Source organism: Maylandia zebra, linkage group LG12, assembly GCF_041146795.1.
Source record: "Maylandia zebra isolate NMK-2024a linkage group LG12, Mzebra_GT3a, whole genome shotgun sequence".
Classification (NCBI taxonomy): Eukaryota; Metazoa; Chordata; class Actinopteri; order Cichliformes; family Cichlidae; genus Maylandia; species Maylandia zebra.
Window position 1 is genome coordinate 8,226,002 of NC_135178.1, and position 22,227 is coordinate 8,248,228.

General features: G+C 40.5%; 1 protein-coding gene across 2 annotated transcripts in view; it reads right to left on the reverse strand.

The window, feature by feature from the left end:
• tacr1a (tachykinin receptor 1a) overlaps window positions 1-22,227 on the reverse strand; it is a 52,832-nt gene that overhangs the window by 20,942 nt on the left and 9,663 nt on the right. For both annotated transcript variants that reach the window (XM_024804485.2, XM_076890648.1), the window contains one exon: window positions 11,533-11,727. In XM_024804485.2, the coding sequence (XP_024660253.1) occupies window positions 11,533-11,727 (195 nt within the window). The remainder of the gene's footprint in view (window positions 1-11,532; window positions 11,728-22,227) is intronic.

Below are 22,227 nucleotides of genomic sequence, written 5' to 3' on the forward strand. Positions count from 1 at the left end.
GTACGGACCGGCATTGTTCTCCTTTTGTTTTGTACATTCCTTTTTTGTGCGGCAAAGAAAAAACAAGAAGGCATTGAAACCGGAGAATGAACGTTTTGCGGTGCTGCAAATGCTTGCATTTGATGCGGTCGTTGGATTGTTTTGCCACGAGTTCCCGGCATGCAATGCGTGAAAATCACGTGATTGTTAAACAAGCGGGAGGGTGCATCCGGCCTCCTCGGCTGTAATTGGTCCAGCCCAGAGTCGATCATGACTAATTGGCCAATCCAACACCTTTCATTATATATACCCTGAAAAAAAAAAAATCCATCGGCCCATAAAAACAAAAAATTGCCAGCGGCCCACCGGGCAAATGCCCGGTATGCCCGATGGCCAGTCCAGCTATGGCTGTGGCCATATAGCATCACAGAGAGCGAGATAGTTTGTTTGCTTGCCTTAGCAACACACCCAGTACAAGGCTCTAGAGTGCGACCAATTTGGTCGCAAATGCGACCAAATTTTTCAGTGGTGCGACTAAAAAAAAATATTTGGTTGCACCTGTGCGACCAACTGTTCGGATAGCAAAAAAAAAAAAAATCTGCAACCTTCCCTGTGGTCAACAACAGACACACATTTTGCCCCTATCGTGGACTAAACCAATCAGAGATAGTCAGAGGCGGGACCTCTCTGATTGACCGTGGTCCAGTTGAAAGTGCAGGTGGAAGTGGGAGGTGAGTAGCTTGAATAAAGCGATATCAATTCATTAAATCCTGAATCGACTTTTAAATATAACTGTGTTTTGCCAGAAACGCCAGATTCTCAGATTAAAGCTCACAAAACCATTTCAACAACAACCAAACAGCAAATGAGAGCAGGTACACGGATTCCACACAAAGACGTAAAGACAGAACGGACAGACGCAACTTTGTCTTTCTCGGCTTTCTCACCCGACGGCCTGTAGACGGACACACAGTCGGAGCTTAGCGATCCTGATGCGTCCGGTCCACGCTGTGTTTACGTCTTTTTGCGCTGATTCTGAGCTGCAGGTTTTGTCTCTCTCCAACCAAAATTTACCGAGCCAACAGCAAAAGAAGCAGCAAACTGCGCTTCACATTTGATCAATGTCGTCATGAATTTTGCTGTTTTGCTTCCACGATTTCATGCACAGCTAGCTCTCGCTCTATCTCTCTCTGTACTTCAAGAACACATTCCCGTCTCCAATCTCTGTTTTCTGTATTATTCATTCGCTTATTACCCACCAGTCTACCGTTGTTTACAGCGCTGTGGCTGCTGTCTTTTTCTCTTCTTGTTTTCACTTAAATGACCTCAGACAAGAAAGCCTATTTTTTCTGTTATTCAATACTGAAGAAATTTAAACTTTATACGCAGAACATTGTAGAATATTTTTAAGGTTATCTGCTATAAAAAGCCAGACCAGGAAAATCTCCTTCATGTTTTTCTGTGTTTTATTCTCAGTTACTTTCACACAAAGGCATCTGCTGTGATGTTCACAATTCTGAAGAAGTCAGTACTGATAAATGATCAGAATTATAATATTTCTGACTGTCTGAGGCTAAGTTGAATTGAATCGGGACTTTGAAAACCAGAATCGAATGGATTATAGAAATCAGTGATGATACCCAGCCCTAGAGAGCAGCCTAGGCACGACAGAAGTGGATGTAGCTGTAATAGGAAAAGAACTGTTGCTAACTTTTCTGTTAAGTTAAGGCCTGATCCTTCTGAAATTCATAGCCAGTGCTCTGACACGGTGTCATCAATCTTTGAATGCTGAAAAAGCACAGTGTATCCAGAAAATACAGGGTGGGCCATATAAATGGCCCACCCTGTATATAGCGCCAAATCACAGCAACAGTTGCCTCAAAGTACTTTATAGTGCAAGATACCATCATATTTTGGTGAATATAGACGTAAACACATGAAATATTTCCTCTGCTTATTATGTCTGGCGTCAGTTCTCGATTTTTTGAGCATAATAGCTTGCTAAATCCCTGAATGAAAATGCATGTTAAAGGTAATAATCATTTCTAAATCATAAGGTAACTATCTTTACATATCTGTTTGAACAAGGCAAAATTCAATTAAAATTCACATATTAAAATTTACAGCCTCTCTTTAGCTTTAATGTCATAAGCATTCACGTCAGTAAGACTTGTCAGTGCCACCCTGGGTAAAGATGTCAAGGTGAGCTTTCTGACTCACAGACGTAAATGGCCTCCCATTGTGTTTCAAAACTGTCTTCATGTGGTGCTTTTTTATTCAAAGAGCCTTCAGAGACTTTACATCATTGCCAAAAATGGCACCAGATGCATATGGCATATGCACTCATTCTGAAGCGGTCCTTCATACGGTCTCCCCTCTCTAGACAATGAATTATGATGCAGACATGTAAAGCAAGCAAGGATCTGACTGAATCACTCACTTAAGCTTCAGATTAGCATACTTGAAATGGCTTTAAATTTATTACTACATCCAGCTTCACAGAAAAAAAAGCTTCCTATGCTTACATTTTGGCTCTACATTGTGTAAATAACCAGTGTAGTGAAATGTAATGAAATTACTCAATGAAATAAAATGACTCAAGCAATCCACTAATGTTAATGTCAAATGTGGTGGTCGGAGGGCCCGGTGGCGCCAGTGTCCGGCAGCCTCGCCTCAGTCAGTGTGCTCTAGGGCAGCTGCGGCTACAGTGTAGCCAGTGTGTGAATGTGTGTGTGAATGGGTGGATGACTGAATGTAGTGTAAAGCGCTTTGGGGTCCATAGAGACTAAGTAAAGCGCTATACAAATACAGGCCTTTTTTTTAACCATTTAATAAATGAGAGTCCACAGAGACATAATTTAGATACCCAAAACTAACAAAGTAGCTACACAAAGTCAGGTTTATCCATTAAAGCTGATTTTACTTTTCTGTTTATTTTTGAACTTCTTAGTTTTCATTTTTTAAAATGTTTGGTCTTTTTTCACTATGATGATTTTCCCTCATCACCACATTCAAACATTCTCATTTCTTGTATGCTTATGATTATGGTCATGATTCTTGTTGAATCCCTAGCTATTACTGTTCCAGTGACACTGGCTGGCGATACCCTGTTAACCAACAGCTTTTAGCACAAGGAATATTTCCCGAAACGATTGCATGTGGTTGCTCAAGACGTCTGGCAGTCGATGTGAAATCGACAGCTAAAGACTCAGTAATAGGGACCTAGAGATTGTTTAAGTGAGTATTTTTTTCTGGAGGTCACCATGGGGTTGCTAGCTGGTCTTCAGGCCTATGTGACTAGGTTTTTTTCCTGTTAGCTTCCAAACTGAAGGTAAGAAATAAAGTCATAACATGCTTAAAACTAGCTTAAATAGCTACTACAGACTATGTACAAAAGAAAACATAAGAATATGGAGAATAAAGCTAAAGCATAAGTGCCTTATAACTGAATTATGTCTAAACAGAGATGTACCTGTTAGAAAAGAAGACCGACTGTGCAGATGGTTTATGGGAATTTACCATTTGGCTTACTTGATCCTTAGCCCCAGTTAAACCTTTTCTGATTATTATTGCTAGGTTAAAGTCTTAGTGGATAATGTTTGGATCTTCAGAGTCAAAAGAGATGGCAATGTTAGTTTTGTACTGTCTCAGTGTGGAGTGTCCTTTGGTTTCACAGTGAAGAGCCACCCTCAATTTATCACACCCTCTTTCAAAACACTAAAACACTTTAAGACAGAGGACTGAAGTGAACTACTATGCGAGAACTATTTCTATCATTGAAATTTATGGCTTCCACAATTTGAACACAGTTCAGCTTTTACATCTCTAGTCTGTCCTACTGGTGTTAGGGAAAAGTGTTAAAAGGTTACTTTAATTAAACAATCTTCTTTATATCTGGACATGTTGGAATTGTGTAACTAACTTCATAATATTCATTCTTTTACATTTATATTTTCTGTCAAACTGGGGCCTAACATGGAGGCTACATTAGCTTTAGAAAGCTGCAAATGTAATTTTAATGATTTTGTCCATTTTATATTAAAGAAAACAGTGAATACTCAGTAGCTGATATATAGACTCACGAATCCACACGTTGCATGGTTCTGTCATTCTGCACCATTTTGGCTTTGATAAATACACCACAAGATTTTAGAAAATTAACTTACAGTTTGATATTTATGTCCAGTGCTCAGAGCAGAAGTAATTATCTGGTTAATAGTTGTGTAATTCTGGCAGGTGAACCAACTGTGGGTCAGCGTTTAAAACCTCCCCACGTGTTAATATGTTGTGGTATTTTCCCCCATTTTAGATTTCTTTTCACTCAGTTACAGAATGGTAAATGGCCTGTATTTGTATAGCGCTTTACTTGGTCCCTAAGGACCCCAAAGCGCTTTACACATTCAGTCATCCACCCATTCACGCACGCATTCACACACTGGTGATGGCAAGCTACATTGTAGCCACATCCACCCTGGGGTGCACTGACAGAGGCCGGACACTGGCGCCACCGGGCCCTCTGACCACCACCAGTAGGCAACGGGTGAAGTAAATAACCGAGACTGTCCAAACCGGGGCTCGAACCCGGCAACCTTCGGGCAACCTTCTGATTACAAGACGAACTGCCAAATCTTGAGCCACGGTCAAGATTGTGTTCATTGCAATGGCTGCCGACAAATCACAAAAGAAAATCGGTGTCGATATTCCAGAAATAAAATCATTTGTGTGGCTTAAATGCTCATTGTTGGCTGGTTTTTTGCTGCAGACAGGAAGGAAAAAATCTGTCTGTGACATCATTTCTTGACACACATATTCTCTAAAGGTGTGAAAGCTTGTGCTGGTGCTCACAAACACCAGCTACTATCTATGTGTGCTGTTGCTGTTTATATATTGCAGTTATCTGGGCATTATCGACTTAGTATTTCAGCAGCAGCAGTAATAGATAAATGTTGTGGGTTCTGAGGAGAGTCTTATAGCAGAAAGCCGCCAAGATTAAGCAGCATTACACACATAATGGAAATGTCTGATATACACTCAGTGCATATGCTCCTTTATCGGGTCAGTAAAATATTTAACAGGCCTGGTTCTCTCTGTGTTGCCAGATTTTGTATTTTGGTTTTTCTTTGTTTCTGTTCCCCCTGATCTTTGGTTGTTTTACCTTCTGTCTTTGTGGTTGAGGAACTGTAAGCAGCAACCCCAGAACTGTGTATATTTGCAGTAACATGACTCAGGAAAGGTGATTTAGTGCTTCATTTATTATCTCTTGTTGCGGAGGACACACTGAAGCATCTCTTATGAACATGAAGGAGGTAATGCAGTCCCACAATTCATAACATCAATTAATACTCAACAGTAAATCACAAAAAGTGTTGCAAGTCGTGCCACTCTGCCGCTGAGGTTTTGAACCTTCAGCAGCAGGTAACATTAAACCCACAGGTGTACCTTGAACATTGAAAAATTTGAAAAAGCAGTTGCTCCCTAAACCTAATAATTGGTTGGGCTTCAGTCAAGCGTTTATGATAACTGTCAGTGAGTCTTTCCTCTGACTGTGAAGGAACTATGGCCCACTTTTCTTTGCACATTTCTTTTAAGTCACACTGGTTTTCAAGCAGGAATAAACCGTTTAAAGTTACACCAAAGCATCTTAATTGGATATAACTCCGGACTTTGACTAGACCACTCCAAAAGATGAATTTTGTTTTATTTTTTTTAGCCATTCATGTGTTTTGGTGTACTACATGTACTTGAGCTGTCAGACATTCTCCCTCAGGATGTTGTGGTAGAAAGAAGAACTCTTAATCTCAGCAGGTTATCCTGAAGCAGCAAAGCAGACCCAGACCATCACACCACCATGTTTGACTGTTGGTATGATCTCCTTTTTATGAAATGCTATGTTAGTTTTATGCCAGATGTAACGAGACTCAAACCTTCCAAAAAGTTCAACTTTTTGCCAACTATTTTCCCCAAAGTCTTGGGGTTCCTCAAGATGATCAGCAAATGTGAGACAAGCTTTTTTGTTCTTTTTATCTCATGGATACCATTTTTGTCCAGTGAACACTCAGTCTAACTGAGACTGAGAATTTCCAAGCATAATTGTGGTTGGTCACAGTTAACTCATAATTTAACAAGACTGGGGCTATTTCACAGGGTGAGGTAGGTTTGAATAGCCGCTTTTCTTTAAAAAGTCTTGATGCATGCTCAATCATCCAGGTAAGTAAATCCTAAAAGGTTGATTCTGTTCATCTGGACGTAGCGTTTTCAGTGGGAGAAACGTTTCATCACTCATCCAAGTGACTTCTTCAGTCTCAGCTGATTGCACGTTTCCCCAACCTTATAAACAGTAGATTGCACAATGATACTTGATAATTAGACATCAGGGAAACCAAATAACCTCTGGCTAAATGGATGGCACAACACAGAAGAGCTATCTCGTCAGGCCAGGACTCTGCAGTCTATTTACACCTACAGGCGAGTGGACACTCGTTGATTTGCATATTAATGATCAACCTTTTAGGATTTCCTTTAAAACCTGAAATGATCCTTTAAAAACTGCACTTTGAATTTACTTGGGTATCTTTGACTAATATTATAATTTGCTGATCTACATATGAAAAGTTTACAATAATAGCCATAGCTTCATTAATCATTAAGCATGATCATTAATCAAGTTCAACTTTAGTCACAAAAAGCCCAAATAAATGGCAGGATTTACACTGGATCATCTCTACATGAAGGTAGAGAAGGAAAGAAGATACGACGAACAAATAATCTAGAAATAAATATGAAATCTTTTTTACTTTGACCTTGTGAGAACCTATGGACTAAACACATCTTTTTTTTTTGACTATTTCATTTATTTTTCGGCTTCTGCAATTCCCTGAATGTTTCTACCCGTTTCTCATTTCCCAATCATCGCTATAGTCTTTTCCTTCTTTGACAGATTATCTGTGGTTTTTCTCTTCTCAGTATTTGGTACTTTTGTTGTCATTTGTATTCTCTGTGAAACTTCTTATAGGTTCTTGCTTTGTACTGTATGTGAGTCTGTGCTTGTGTGCCAGTGTTTCCAAATATGATTTCAAATATCCAGTTATTTAAGCTCCTGTTTTGTTGACAAAGCAGCTCTCCAGTCACTAACATTCGTGTATAATCAGTCTCGGCTGGCAGTTTTGTAGCATTACTCTAAAATTCTACACTTCCTACAAACTCAAATGCCATTAAAATACAGCTTCACTGAGATGAAAGCCATCTCCACAAATCAGATTAATGAGCACAGTCGTAGTTCTGAAAAAAAAAAAGCTGGAGGTTTGTTTCTTGCTCGCAGCTGTTTTCCTCCACCTGAGTTGACCACATTCCTAAAGGAGGAGCATTTCCAATGCCAGCACGTTTTACAGTTCATAATGGTTGTTATGGCCTCGTATTTGGGTGTATTTGAGTTTCTCCGACTTGTTAGTTTTGTTGATATTTGTAAAAAAATAAAATAAAATACATTGAATATATAGAGCACTTAGTAGCTGTGTGGTTAGTAAAATGTTCTTTTTGTAGTAGTTTAGAAGCTTAGTTAGAGACTCATTTGATCACATTTCCTGCTGCAGAAGTTCACGATTGATTATGGAACTTCTTTTGTTGATATTAACAGACTTCCTCACTGAGATTTGGTTCACACTGTGGAACAGGCCTTTCTAGAAAGAGTGGTCGAGTAACACAGGATGTTATGTCTAGATTTCTACTGGAGCTGCGACATGACACTTACCAGATCGACTCCTTGACAGAGTCATTCTGCTCAGAGGGCCCGAGCAGGCTCTTATTTCTAAGTGATGAATGACGCTTTAGGGAAAGGAAGCTGCAATATATCACCTAACTGACATACAAGCAAAATCAATAAAACCTTACTCAGTGGAGGTCACAGCTGCACTGACAAATTACACACAGTAATTTATATATACAGGTTAATGTGTGTGTGTGCATGTGTGTCTTTAAATGCATAATAATTAATGAATATGGAATACATTTTTAACACATGGGAACAAATGGATGCATGCCTGTTGTTCAATAGTAGCGTTCATATAAATATAAATATAAATACATAAATAAATATATCTATATATAGATATATAGATAGATAACTTTATAGATATATATGGAAGGAAGGTCAGCTGTTTTTTGACTTTTCTTGCTAACAGAGGCAAAAGATTACTGGAGGTAACAGGAGGACAACTCCAGACTGCTTCACTGTCACTAATGACAGGCTCATGTCGTGCAATTTTACAATGCCCAAAACATGCTGTAGCATGTTAAGGGGGAATAGTTTGTAAGCTGTCAGTGAAAGCATGCAGTAACATCTATTAATACCCACCTATGAGACCTTGCATACTAATTCCCACTGACTGCAAAGTCAAAGCGTTGGGCTTTAATCACAAGTGTCATTTACAGTCTTGTTAGCTCAGCTTAGTAACTGTTTTCTCACTCAGCTCCGGCATGTCACTGATTATGGTTTCATTAAAAAAAATAATAAGTGTAGCAGGCACCCCATCATGAACAATGAAATTGCTGTTGTGATGTTCATAATAAGCTATATTTCCATGGAGAAATGTGGGAGAATATGGGGACGGCAGTGGCAGACTGGCACCGAAGCAGAGTAAACATCGCTGCTGATGAGCTGAGAGGGTGCCATCAGTGGGGCTGCGATCAGCCTGTGTTTGTGTGTCATTGTGTGGGTGTTTTTCTGTGTTAACATTTGTAGAATCTACCTGTGTTATTGGCATCATATGTGGTATTGGACAGTCATCCCACTAGGATTACAAGAAGACAAGCAGGAGAAACTGCAGGTCACTGGGGTGGTGTAAAGTGGGGATTCGTCCTTTTTAGATATGCTGTGTTTATCCAGCTTTGGCTAAAGCACCTTCTGAAGTTTGTATAACACAGCAAGGTGTCCGTGTGTGCAGAGAGAAGATTAACAGGCGCATTTGCACAACAATACATTTCTTTGCCTTTTCTTTGATCTCAGATCACGGGGTGAGGGGAAATGCATTTGGAGCACTTCGACAGAAGTGACAGCTTTTGCTGTTTCCTCTGCTCAGGCAATGCATAAATATGGTGTTAAAATGATTCATGTTAATGTTCACTCACTGCCTTGATATGAAAGCTCTTTGGTCCTATTTTAGCAACCAGAGGAAACATGATAATTGGAGGAAAGGGTGCTGACTGGTCATGCCTGAATGAACTGCCTGACCAGGCTCACATAGTAGTAGTAAACCATTTGAAGAGCCTGTTTTAACCTTCTTTAACTTGCAGCATCTCTCATCCAAATATCTGCCACACATCTTGTCAAACCTCTGCAGCACTCACACAGTTTCATATAATACATGATGAGAGTACTCAAATCTGCCAGTGGATAACATCAGGCATTAGTTCAAGCAGACCACAAAGTCAAGCACAGCACCAATCTCAACAGGTGAGCTCATCTCAACACCAAGCCATTGGCCGGTGGGTCCATCCAATCCAAATCTCAGATAGGGCACAATATTTAAGCTGCTGCACCCTGCCCACAGTTGTTGCTGCCCATCTGCGATCCACTCTGAAACACAAATCCACCCCAGCTCCTCCTTTCATGTTTTTCTGACTTAATATCATTTAGTACTCTGTTTACTACTAGGTTTTTGCAGCTTTTAGTGATATTATTTTTCTGTTTAAATGCTGTTTCACTTAAGGTCCACATCTACTTCTCTAAGGGTGTGTTGTTTGGGTTTTGCCTTCTGTCTTCAGAAGAATAAACACAGTCTGATGCTAAAAGATTTTGGCACTAAAGGCTCTTTGAAATCAGCCTAAACTGGAAAATACAGATAATTTAGGGAGCCAGTCGGTAGCCCGGACTTCCAACAGTATGATTAGGATGTGAAAACTTCAGCAGAAAACAATAGTTGCTTCCATCAAACTTCTCCATAAGACAGACTTAAGTAATTAAAAGATATTCAACTAACTAATTAGTTTCCACCATTTAACTAACAAAAACTCCAAAGTTTCTGACCTACACATTTGAAGTGATATTCTTGATTTTTGCATTTATTAGTATTTTAAATTAGCCATTAAATCATAACTGTCATGGTCCTGGGCCGTGTTGGCCCAGTATTCTTAGTTCTCTTGTATTTTTGTATTCAGTTCCCTGTTTAGGTTCTGTTTCCTGAGTTTCCCTGTTATGTTGTTCCCTGTGTGCTTTCCCTTTGTGACTCTCACCCCCTGTGTGCCCCTCTATGTATTCATGAGCCCTTGTCCCCTTTCGTGTTTTATTCCATGTTTTCCCCAGCCTGTTATGTCTGTGTTCTCCCCGTGCTCTCTCCTCCTGTCTGAACCTCTGTACTTCCTGTTTGACTCTGCCCGTCTCCCGTCAGTGTTATGTTCACCCCGCCCTGTCTCGTTATGGTTATCTGTGTCAGCTGTGTTCCCCGTGTGTTCCCACTTTCCTCGTTAACCCTCTGTGTATTTCTGTCTGCGTCTCCCTCTGTTCGGCGTCGCGTTCTCCCTCATGTTGTGTGTTATTCTCCCCGTGGTTCCTGGTACATCTCATGTTTAGTTTTTCCAGTTTAGTTCAGTACTGTTTTGTGTTTCACCATTAAGCCAGCATTAAAACTGTGATCTGTAAGTTTATCCCCGTGTCTGTGAGTCTGCATCTTGGGTCCTTCTCCTGCCTGCCACACAACGAATCATGACAATAACTTCATGTTTGTTATTGTATTATTGAGTAAAATACCTATTCCTCTTTTTGCCAATTGTCATAAAACCTAAAAGCAGCCTGGTTTATAAAAATGTGACAGTAATAGGCTGTAGCAGTGCATTAAAACTGGTTAAATGTGTAAATGTGTAGTGTCTGCCAGGCAGATGTTTCTTCCAAATGTTCCCCAGTAAAGAGAACATTAATGAAAAGGTGTTTTTGCTGCATGAGAGACAATGACCACTTTTAAATAAAAATCACAGCAAAGTGCTGAAAAGAAGAAAATGAGCTACTGAATATTCAGCAGTATAAGAGAGAAGACTTTGACTCCACATGACTGAATTAGAAACCTCAGGAGTAAAATTTCCTTGAATGCTGGTAATAACTCTATTTTGAATTCTGTGTGACCCTCTGGCTTAACTCTCTTAATCTGTCGCATTTCAGATAACAAAATAAAAAATAAATCAAGTCCACATTTGGCTACTTAAGTTGATGACTGAACAGGCTCTTTCATTTATAGAATTGAGGCTGGCTTTTAGACAAGCTGGAATCAATAGCTCAGCAAGGGCACTTGTCCAAAATGCACCACATGCAGTCAGTCTTCTGTGGTTTAATAAACAGCCAAATGAGGCCGTAGGTTCTGTTTACATTAGGCTTTTGAGTCAGCTCTTCTTTTTTGTTGTCCCACAGGCGGTTTGTCTGAGTGCCGTCACTTGACTTACTTTGAAAGCTTTAATCATTTTCACTGAATACACACAAATTTCACAAACCTCCCAAATTTGTTGTTGATGGGAAAATAATTAGCTAGGCTTGTTGACTTGAATAGCTGCTTGCCAGAGAGACTCACTCACATCTTTTTGAAGTCAAACACAGTGTATTCTGGCCAGTCGATGTAACACACCACACGGCCAGGGACCTCAGCCGTGTTGGAATAGTAGTACTGAGGAAAAGCCAGGAGCAGAGCCAGAACCCAGATCACACCCACCACCACCTTGGTCTCTGTGGAGGACATGCGCTGCTGCAGAGGGTGGATGATGGCCATGTACCTGCAGGGACACAAATGCTTCATGGTTTACATGAAAGAAGAATATAGGACAGAATAAAGAGCTTTACAGATAGAAGATTTTTTTTTTTTTTAGCATGGGATCACAAGTTATTTAAGTCCTTGACGTGGGCAAAGAGTAAAAACACTCACAGAAATAGAGTTTCTTGAGAGTAACTTGAACATGACCTCTGGGATGTGAATATTCACACGTACTTGCCCACTCAGCACCAGTAAAAACATGACCTTTTTTCTTTCATATTTACAGGTTGAAAATCACATGACGTTTTCATTTGTTCAAAAATTATTTAGACTTTGAAGATGATTTTTTTCTGCACGGGATCGTGAAACTATGCTCCCTAGAGAGTAGGGCTGCTACGATTAGTGGTCTAGTCACGATTACGTCGACAATCAAAATCATTGACGACTCATTTTATAGTCGACGCGTCGATTGAAGCTTTGTAAGATCACAAAAGACGCATGAATAAGTAGTAGGATTTAAGAGTGTAATAACGGACTGAAACAGAAGATGGCAGCACTGCACGTACAAGGATGCCAGCTGCCGTTAAACCCCGAAGAAGAAGAAGTAGCTCTGTCCCAGAATTCATAGCGCAGCCCAGCTCAGTTTCCAATAATGGCGGCAGCTGGTTAGTTTTAATGTTACTCTTATTATTCTTTCTGGTTCACAAAATAAAGTTTAACATATTTTCAAGCAAGAATGTAGCTGTGTAAACCTCAAATATCTGCTCAGTTTATCAAGACACCACATATTTTCAAAAGCGCTCCAACATCTGTTACCCACTAGCTCGATAGCTAGCCGGGGGCAAAGCTCACTAGAGCCGGTGAGAACCCCGGACTCCGGGCAAATCGTTTTCAAACCCACCGCTGTCTTTCGCTACTCAGGTTAAACATATATAAGTCACTTAGATAACTTAAAAATTTTATTGTTTGGCTTTTTTTTAGTATTTTATTTATTCCTGAGTAAATCTGTTTGGCTGAGATTAAAGTTATAGTTTTTACACAGCTAAATAAACGTCAAGCAGACAACTGATTATCAGAAGTGTGAGATGCTGGAGAATATACTCCGGTGTCCTGTTATATTTTAGATAGCAAGGAGTTTATTAAACTTCACCGAAACAATCTGCAAATTTCATTAAAATTTAATAAAATGGTAAATGGCCTGTATTTATATAGCGCTTTACTAGTCCCTAAGGACCCCAAAACGCTTTACATATCCAGCCATATCCAGTCATCTACCCATTCACACACAGGTGATGGCAAGCTACATTGTAGCCACCTTGGGGCGCACTGACAGAGGCACCGGGCCCTCTGACCACCACCAGTAGGCAACGGGTGAAGTGTCTTGCCCAAGGACACAACAACGAGACTGTCCAAGCCGGGGGTCGAACCGGCAACCTTCCGATTACAAGGCGAACTCCCAACTCTTGAGCCACGATTGCCCCTCAACTAAACTATCATCTTGCCTTTATTTTTAGTTAGCACATACCTTAAACACTTAAAGCTGTAAGCTAATGATAGTTATATAAGAGCAGATGCATGCTGGTGCAATAAGCTGTACGTTTTACGTCCAATGGATGCATGATCTGATTAGTCGACTAATCGCAAAAATAATCGTTGACTAGTCGACTATCAAAATAATCGTTTGTGGCAGCACTACTAGAGAGACACTGGAATTACAACATAAAAGTGTTTCATAAAATGTGTGAAGGATTCCCATCAGGCTCCCTCGACGTTTCCGTAGTGATTTCACACTGCCATGTTCATGCTCCTCATCAGAGACGAAGAGGTGCAGGAATCACTTAAAATGACCTTGCACATCATTGACACTGAGCTTCATTACAAAGTCCATCTAAAGTCATTTTTCTGTTGGATCTCATTTCTCCTCATTGAAAATACAATACTTCAGGGAGAGAAAGAAATAATTATCAACTCCCCATCAGTTCTTATTTTAAACCTCTGTATAGATTTTTGACTTACATTTATTAGAGATTTGGTTGTATTGACTGAGTTGCACTTTAATTCATGTTTTTCCTGCTAGCTCCATAATCTTGAAGGTATGCTTATCTGGTGAAGTGTTTTCTTTATGGAAGTCATTTCTCAAGGATTTTCAGTTTCAATTACTAAATTCCCACACTATGTGAAAAGCCTATAATGTTGATATTTTTGTTGTACACAGTATACTGTTACTAATTTTCGTCTCTTTTCAGAAAAGCTCTCCAGCCAAATGCCATCCTGAGCCAAAGAGGTCTAATTAAAGGCTTAATCCCACTAATAACCCAAATGAATCTGCTAAATGGATATTCTCACTCTAATTATATCAAGCACAAGAGCAGGCTTTTAAAATCAAATGCTCCCTGCAGTCCACTGAAAGCGGGAGATCAGTACCTCGGCTTTACCTTAGCTCTACTTCAAAAGGCTCTGGCAGCCATGTGGCTTTTCCTTCATGTAGGTGAGTCATATTTAAGCTGGTGATGTCAGATTCAAACACACACCTGCAGAGAACAGTGGTCCGCTTGCCCAAAAGCCCAAATCACCATTATTATCCCTACTGGCATGCAAACTGGACACCAAACTACACTTGCCTTCACCCTCCGCATGTTCTCGAGTTCTTCTCTCGGCCCTTGGTTTTTCTTGAGCTTTTCATGTTCCTTCCTCCTGATGTTGCCCCAATTCAGTATAGCTACATTTATTACTACAACCATCTTCCTCTGCTTGTCTACCACTATCATTTCTGGTTGGTAAGCCATCACCAGTGGGTCTTACTGTATTTGGAAGTCCCACAGGATCTTAGCTTGGTCACTCTCAACCACCCTAGGGGGAGTGTGTCTCATATTGACCTTGGGACTTAGGCCACACTCCGTACAGATGTTCTTGTACACTATGTCAGCCACTTGGTTATGGCGTTCCATGTATGCTTTGCCTGCTAGCATCTTGCACCCTGCTTTTATGTGCTGTATTGTCTCAGGGGCATCTTCACACAGCCTGCACCTGGGGCCTGGTTCTGTTAGATTAATCTTCTCCTGCAGTTACAAAAAATAAATAAATAAAAAACACATTCAGACACAGACACACTTCTTTACCTGAAAGTAATTTCATTTTCATGGATTTTCTGGTAGAGATCTTAGCACCCCTGTGTTTCCCTCCCCTTCATTCATATCTTGGTAAACACACCCTTGAGACTTTGTACTTCAAACATCTGTCTGTAGGCAATATCTGATTCCTCTCAATAGGATTCCCTCTCACAAGGTAGCAGGTAGCTTGGGCAGTAAATACTGGATGTCATGTCTGACATACACCTCCAGTTATCCACAAATTGAACCTAAAACTGCAATGGCAATGCAGTGGTTCAATATAAACACCATGAACCTGCTGCAGAGTTTTCCTGTAATGTAAGTGATTAAGAATGAGACAGTAAAGGTGATTGATTAATTATTTATTTTATTTTTTTCAGAAATTGTATTTGAATGTAGGCGGTGGTAATTGTATTGTTAATCTATTTCTTGTGGTCCTTCATCTTTTTTTGGTTTACTATTTCTTTTTGCAGCAAATTACGTAAATTTCCATCTGTAGCTGGAAGCTGGATGATGGTAGCAAAGCTTGTGTGTGTTTCTGTATGTGAGAGTTCATTGTGTTTGTGAGATGTAATTTGAAGTATTGCATCTGTTGTTGCCATTATAGACTCTTTGCATACCTGTAAATCCTTCAGCCACCACTCACTCATGCAAAACCAATAGGAGCAGTCCACAGGGACTTCCCTGAATAGAAACCAGTTACCATCCCAGCAGCAGACATCCAAGAAAGTGTCTCAAGTATGATGAGTTGGACAGCACCATTCACACTTACTGGCTAAAGAAACGAACTGCACTCAATGAGCACGACAGCACAAATGAACCAGCTGCTACTGGATGAGATGCGAAATCGCAGAAATGGCAAATGAGGATTGATGAGGATTTCAGGGACGTGGCAACACTAAAGGCCAACTTCAAACCAATTACGCAAGTCACCATTAACCTCCTAAGACCCGAACTCTTCCACGACATGCATTTTACCTTATTTTTGTTTTTATGAAAAATCAGAGCCACATATGAAGGTATTCATTTAAATTTTGATAGAACAGTAGCAGTATAATGTCCTCGTAAGTAGATATCAGGCCCTTGTAGAGCAAAATTGAGTATTTTGGTCTAAATAACGCACAATGTGATGTCCACATATGTGGACGCCAGGTCCTAGAAGGTTAAGTGTTGGATTTACCAAGGAGATGCCCTGTCCCATATATTGCTATGCATAGGCACGAATCCCCTCAAAATGGAGAAAAATTAGCCTCCTCATCTACATAGATGACATCTAGTTGTGACCCAGTTTGTGTAATTCTGGTTTAAGTTATATTCTTTGATTTATTGTTTGTCATGGGTTTGGTTCTTTTTATTGTTTTCTGCTTGTGTCATATTTATAGTTCCTAGTTCACTGTCCCTTCCCTGTGTTTTACATTTACAGGGAGTGCAGAATTATTAGGCAAATGAGTATTTTGTCCACATCATCCTCTTCATGCATGTTGTCTTACTCCAAGCTGTATAGGCTCGAAACAATCAAGCGTTTCATTCAAAATAGTCAACAGGGTCACAAGAAGCGTGTGGAAAAACCAAGGCGCAAAATAACTGCCCATGAACTGAGAAAAGTCAAGCGTGCACCTGCCAAGATGCCACTTGCCACCAGTTTGCCCATATTTCAGAGCTGCAACATCACTGGAGTGCCCAAAAGCACAAGATGTGCAATACTCAGAGACATGGCCAAGGTAAGAATGGCTGAAAAACGACCACCACTGAACAAGACACACAAGCTGAAACGTCAAGACTGGGCCAAGAAATATCTCAAGACTGGTTTTTCTAAGGTTTTATGGACTGATGACATGAGAGTGAGTCTTGATGGGCCAGATGGATGGGCCCGTGGCTGGATTGGTAAAGGGCAGAGAGCTCCAGTCCAACTCAGACGCCAGCAAGGTGGAGGTGGAGTACTGGTTTGGGCTGGTATCATCAAAGATGAGCTTGTGGGGCCTTTTCGGGTTGAGGATGGAGTCAAGCTCAACTCCCAGTCCTACTGCCAGTTTCTGGAAGACACCTTCTTCACGCAGTGGTACAGGAAGAAGTCTGCATCCTTCAAGAAAAACATGATTTTCATGCAGGACAATGCTCCATCACACGCGTCCAAGTACTCCACAGCGTGGCTGGCAAGAAAGGGTATAAAAGAAGAAAAACTAATGACATGGCCACCTTGTTCACCTGATCTGAACCCCATTGAGAACCTGTGGTCCATCATCAAATGTGAGATTTACAAGGTGGGAAAACAGTACACCTCTCTGAACAGTGTCTGGGAGGCTGTGGTTGCTGCTGCACGCAATGTTGATGGTGAACAGATCAAAACACTGACAGAATCCATGGATGGCAGGCTTTTGAGTGTCCTTGCAAAGAAAGGTGGCTATATTGGTCGCTGATTTGTTTTTGTTTTGTTTTTGAATGTCAGAAATGTATATTTGTGAATGTGGAGATGTTATATTGGTGTCACTGGTAAAAAAAAAATTGAAATGGGTATATATTTGTTTTTTGTTAAGTTGCCTACTAATTATGCACAGTAATAGTCACCTGCACACACAGATATCCCCCTAAAATAGCTAAAACTAAAAGCAAACTAAAAACTACTTCCAAAAACATTCAGCTTTGATATTGAGTTTTTTGGCTTCATTGAGAACATGGTTGTTGTTCAATAATGAAATTATTCCTCAAAAATACAACTTGCCTAATAATTCTGCACTCCCTGTATAAGAAAAACTAAATACTGTCAAAATTTGCAGTCCTATGTGGCCTTATAATAATGGAGCCAAAGTTAAGCTAGTAATTTAAATTACTTCAGCACCACCACACTCAATTATCTTGTAGCTTTTTTTTTTTTTAACTTCCTATACAGACACCAAATTAAATAATAACATTAATAACAGCAGCCACCAGTCAGCTAAGTGCCCTCAATTAGACACATCCAGTCTCATGGCTGTTTTTTCCAAGCTCTAACCTGAGTAGATTTTGTTCAGTGACAGGAAATGACAAGTGTTAAAATCAGTATTTTTTTTTTTTTTTTTGCTCAGAGGTGACATGGCTCTGTGGCACCTTTTCAAAATTATCTAAACGTCTGAGACTAAATGATGCATGTGCATTTACCGAAGATCTGAGAGCGACTTGTCTTTTGAAATATTTGCAGCACATAAAATAACAATGTTTTTTTTGTTTCAATGAGATCATGTTTGCGAACGTATATGATGGTATCTCCTCTCACCACTAATTAATTATAATGATATAACTCTTCTATATTTCTATATTCTTCTATATTAGGTGTTTTGTGGCCGACATGCCCTTGACTTCTCAAACGAGTAACCATAGTAACACTTCATATCAGCGTTTAACAGCAAATCAGCAGCTCAAACAGCACTTTGCTACATTTGTGCGAGTCCTTGTACGTTAGCAATGTCTGATTACTGGTGACTAAAACATGACCACACATTTTACTGTATCTCTGATAGGAAAGGACAAAACATGCTCTTCCTGCTTTCCTCCTAGTGCTCTCATCATGAGGTGTGGATGACTGTTGTTGGGAAGAATGAAATTTAATTTAGCTAAACAAATCAGCTTAGCTACATCTTGTTGCAACTTCCTGATCGATCAGCTATAATCATATTTAACGATTAGCTTGATCACAACAACTAGTAGACCCTACAGTTTCCTTGGTTTTTTGAAGAGCCATATGACAATTCAAGCTTAGGATAAGCATCAACAGGTTGATGTTTTAACAACTGCATAACTGCAAAGCATACCCTACCTAATAAACAGAGTGAGGCACGCTGTCAGTACCATGGCATGAGATAAGCCACTACCATAACCAAATCATCAGTTAGAATACTGAATGTTGCTAACAAGGTTATGTTTTTGGTAGTGTTTGCATGTGTGTGTGCGCGTATGTCATCATTCTGTTTGCAAACATAGAAGCTTAAAAAGCTTTGAATGATTTCTGATAAAACTTTGTAACGGTGTAGAGTGGGGTCATGTTAACAGTTTGTTAAAATTTGGCTTATATCCACCAAAGTCAGCAAAATGATTTATTGGTTGAAAATCGACCAACTTAGAAACTATCCTTACAAGTGTGTTTGTGTATTGACAGCATTTAGAAGAAACTGTATAAAGATTTAAAATATTATGTAATTTGAACTCTGACCTCTCTTTCAAGGTCAATAGTGTCATGGTTCTGGGTTATTTTGACCCAGCTTTTTCTGTTTCTTATGTTTTGGTGTGTTTCTGATTATGATTTATGTTCTGATTATTTAGTGATACTGTTTTGATTATGGTTATTATTTTTGTAGGTTTAGTTCCGTGTCAAGTCTGTCTCACTCTGTCTAGTCCGTGTCTTAGTAAAGTGTTTTACTTTGAAGGTTCATGTTCATGCCTGATGTCAATGTGTTCAGTTGTACTTTTCCCCTCGTTAGCCTAGTTTCTCCCAGCTGTGTCTCCCTCCTGTTGCCCATTTCCTGATCACCGCCCTGTGTATATGAGCCCTGTGTATTCCTGTGCTCTCTGTCGTGTCGTCTGCGTTACTCTGTGTAACCCTGCATTACGCTGTGTAACCCGGTGTTCTTTCTGCATCTCTCTGCCATCTTTCTCTGTGCATTTTGCTCCTCCTCCTGTGAGTGTTTGGTTTCAGGTTAGTCTTATGTCCTTGTCTAGTCTCGTGTTTTTGTATTACTTTTCCCTGGAACACTCTCTCACAGTCTTTTCTCTAAAACCTAAAAGAGGAATTATGGATTTGATCAACTGGTCCCTAAATGCAATTGACACCCCTTTCTCAACGAGAAGTTTGGGCTTGGGTGAGCCTGAGTGCTGAAGATATCTACCTATTCGGAACCATGGTAACAGGGTTCTTGCCGATCGGAGCTGGCTTGGCCCTGACTTATCGAAGAATTAAGAAAGCGGAACCGGCTGTTCAAACCCCCACAAGGCTGCCCGCTGGGATTGAAACGATGGGACAAGGCGTGAGTTTCTCAAAATGGGCTCATTGAGTGCAGCACGGATAAGATCTTGGAGAACGCACGGCTGCCGTGAATAGTCAGAATAAGATCTCTGAGTGCAGACTGGATACATCTTGGAGGGGCTCGCTCGGAATAACATCTCTGAGCGCAAATTGGATTACATCTTGGGGAGGCTCGCTGTGGTCGTGAGTTCTCAGAATCGGCTCTTTGAGCACAAGAATGACAACATCACAGAGCGCAAGTTTGATAACATCATGGAGAAGCTCACGGCTCTCCAACGGGAGATTGAGAGACCAGTGTTGGACTGTTAGAACAGCTTTGAAATTCATATGAGCTGTTCACACTAAAGTAAAAAGCACCATCCCTTCATGCGGATACCCTTTCGGCGCCAGCTGCGGTCGCAAGGCTGGAGCCGAACAAAAACACCCTGATAACGACTGTGTTTAGTCTGTTCCTTCCCATTCCATGCAAGGGCACCTGGGTTGGCTGGAAGACTGTTTACTTAGCCTGGCAGGGCGAAGGACACTGTCTCAGCTGAACTCTGGATACATACATACATACACACTGATATCCACACACTCATCCCCCCTCCCTTTCCAAATGCCTTCGATGCTTGTTCCCTCCTGGGAACAAGGCGGGTCTGAGCCCGGAATGGTATGGCCCGCGCTGGAATGGTAGCGCTGGGCAGGATGGCTGCTGTGTTCGCTTCGGATTACTCCTCAACCCCCACCCGACCCTGTGGCTTGTCACGTGTTCCATAATGTTGTGCTGTGGACATTTATGTGCTCTTTTGTGCAGAGGAGTTTTTTTGTTTCCTGTTCTCATGCTGTCCTCCCACAGGAACCCAGCATGAGTAGAGGTCTCTTTTTTTTCCTCTTGTACTTTCCCATTGCAGTGTATATTTCAGTGTTGTTTTTTTTGTTTTGTTTTTTGTTTTGTTTCTTTTTCTGTAACGTTACCGATCTCCGACGTGTGTGTGTGTGTGTGTGTGTAAGGTCGGGGGGGGGGGTCTTATTTCACTGCAGGGCAACATGCATGTGGCGAATAAAGCCTTGATTGATTGTTTTTGTCACTTCTGTAAATAAACACTCACTCGCACCCCAGCCAGTACCTGCATTTTGGCTCCTTTTCTCAATACACCACACGACTGCTGCCCCAGCTGTGACAAATAGATTTATATGATAGTCAAAGTAATCATAATAAGTGAAAATTGTGTTTCTTACGGCCATTGTTGTCTACTAAAAACATATAGCCATATATTTAAATGGGAAAAACACAAGGGTCTGTACTTTGCTCTGCAATTTGGAGCGACTGTGGTTCAGGGTGTTGGGAAGCTCATCTTGTAACCGGATAGTTATCGGTTCGATGCCCTGCTCTGTCTGTCTTGGTCGTTGTGTCCTTGGGCAAGACACTTCACCTACCGCCTACTGGTGTTGGCCAGAGGGGCCGATGGCACGATATGGCGACCTCATTTCTGTCAGTCTGCCCCAGGGCAGCTGTGACTACAACTGTAGCTTGCCTCCACCATTGTGTGAATGTGAGAGTGAATAAATGAAGGTATATTTTTTGGTCACTAATTGCACAGAGCTATTCTTACTACAGGCATACCATATTCAGAGGTACAGTACTTGTACCTAACTGTAGGATAAAGTGATAAAGCATTTTTACCGTTCCCTGTAACGCTGCTGTACCCCGAGTTCTCTTTGTGCATTAGAGGTGCAGTCCATATCTGCCTCAATAAACATAATATAGCAGGTTTCTAGGTTTCACTAGCATGGCTATTTAGCATGTTTATTTCATCAGCTTGTTTCACTATTCTGTTTTAATCTCCCAGTTTGTTGTTGTATCAGCATTATTCTTACTTACCCTGATTAATAAAATGAACTTGATGTTTCAATTTTGTGGAGTGCCTAATTGGATATTGAATTAGATTGTGGTTTTGCATATTATTTTAACAAATAAAACAAATTGGATTAAATTTGTGCATAGTTTGGGAACTCAAATGGGGAAAAACTTAATAGCATCAAATGAAAATTCTGTGCTAATATTCATGCTAATTTGCAAAGCAAAGCAATGCTCTGTCAGCATTTTTCCTGATTAGTCACGTCAGAGAATCCTCTCGTGAGGAGTGATCCCTTTCTTCCCATTTTTTATGTACAAGGCATGAATCATGGAGAAGCAGAAGGGAGGAAGAAGCCAGAATAACTTCCCTTGATGGTCCCTCTGGATATAGCAGACAGAACAGGAAGGGAAGATGTGGAAATTGGAGGAAGGACATGAGATGGAGAGGAGAACACATTAAGCTGTAGTGGGTTAGCAGCAAATAAACCCCTCCTAAGACCTGCTTTTCCTGGTGTAAGCTGTCCTCCAGCTATAGTAGGTAAATATAAAAAGTACTTCATCTCCTTTGATCCAGTCTCA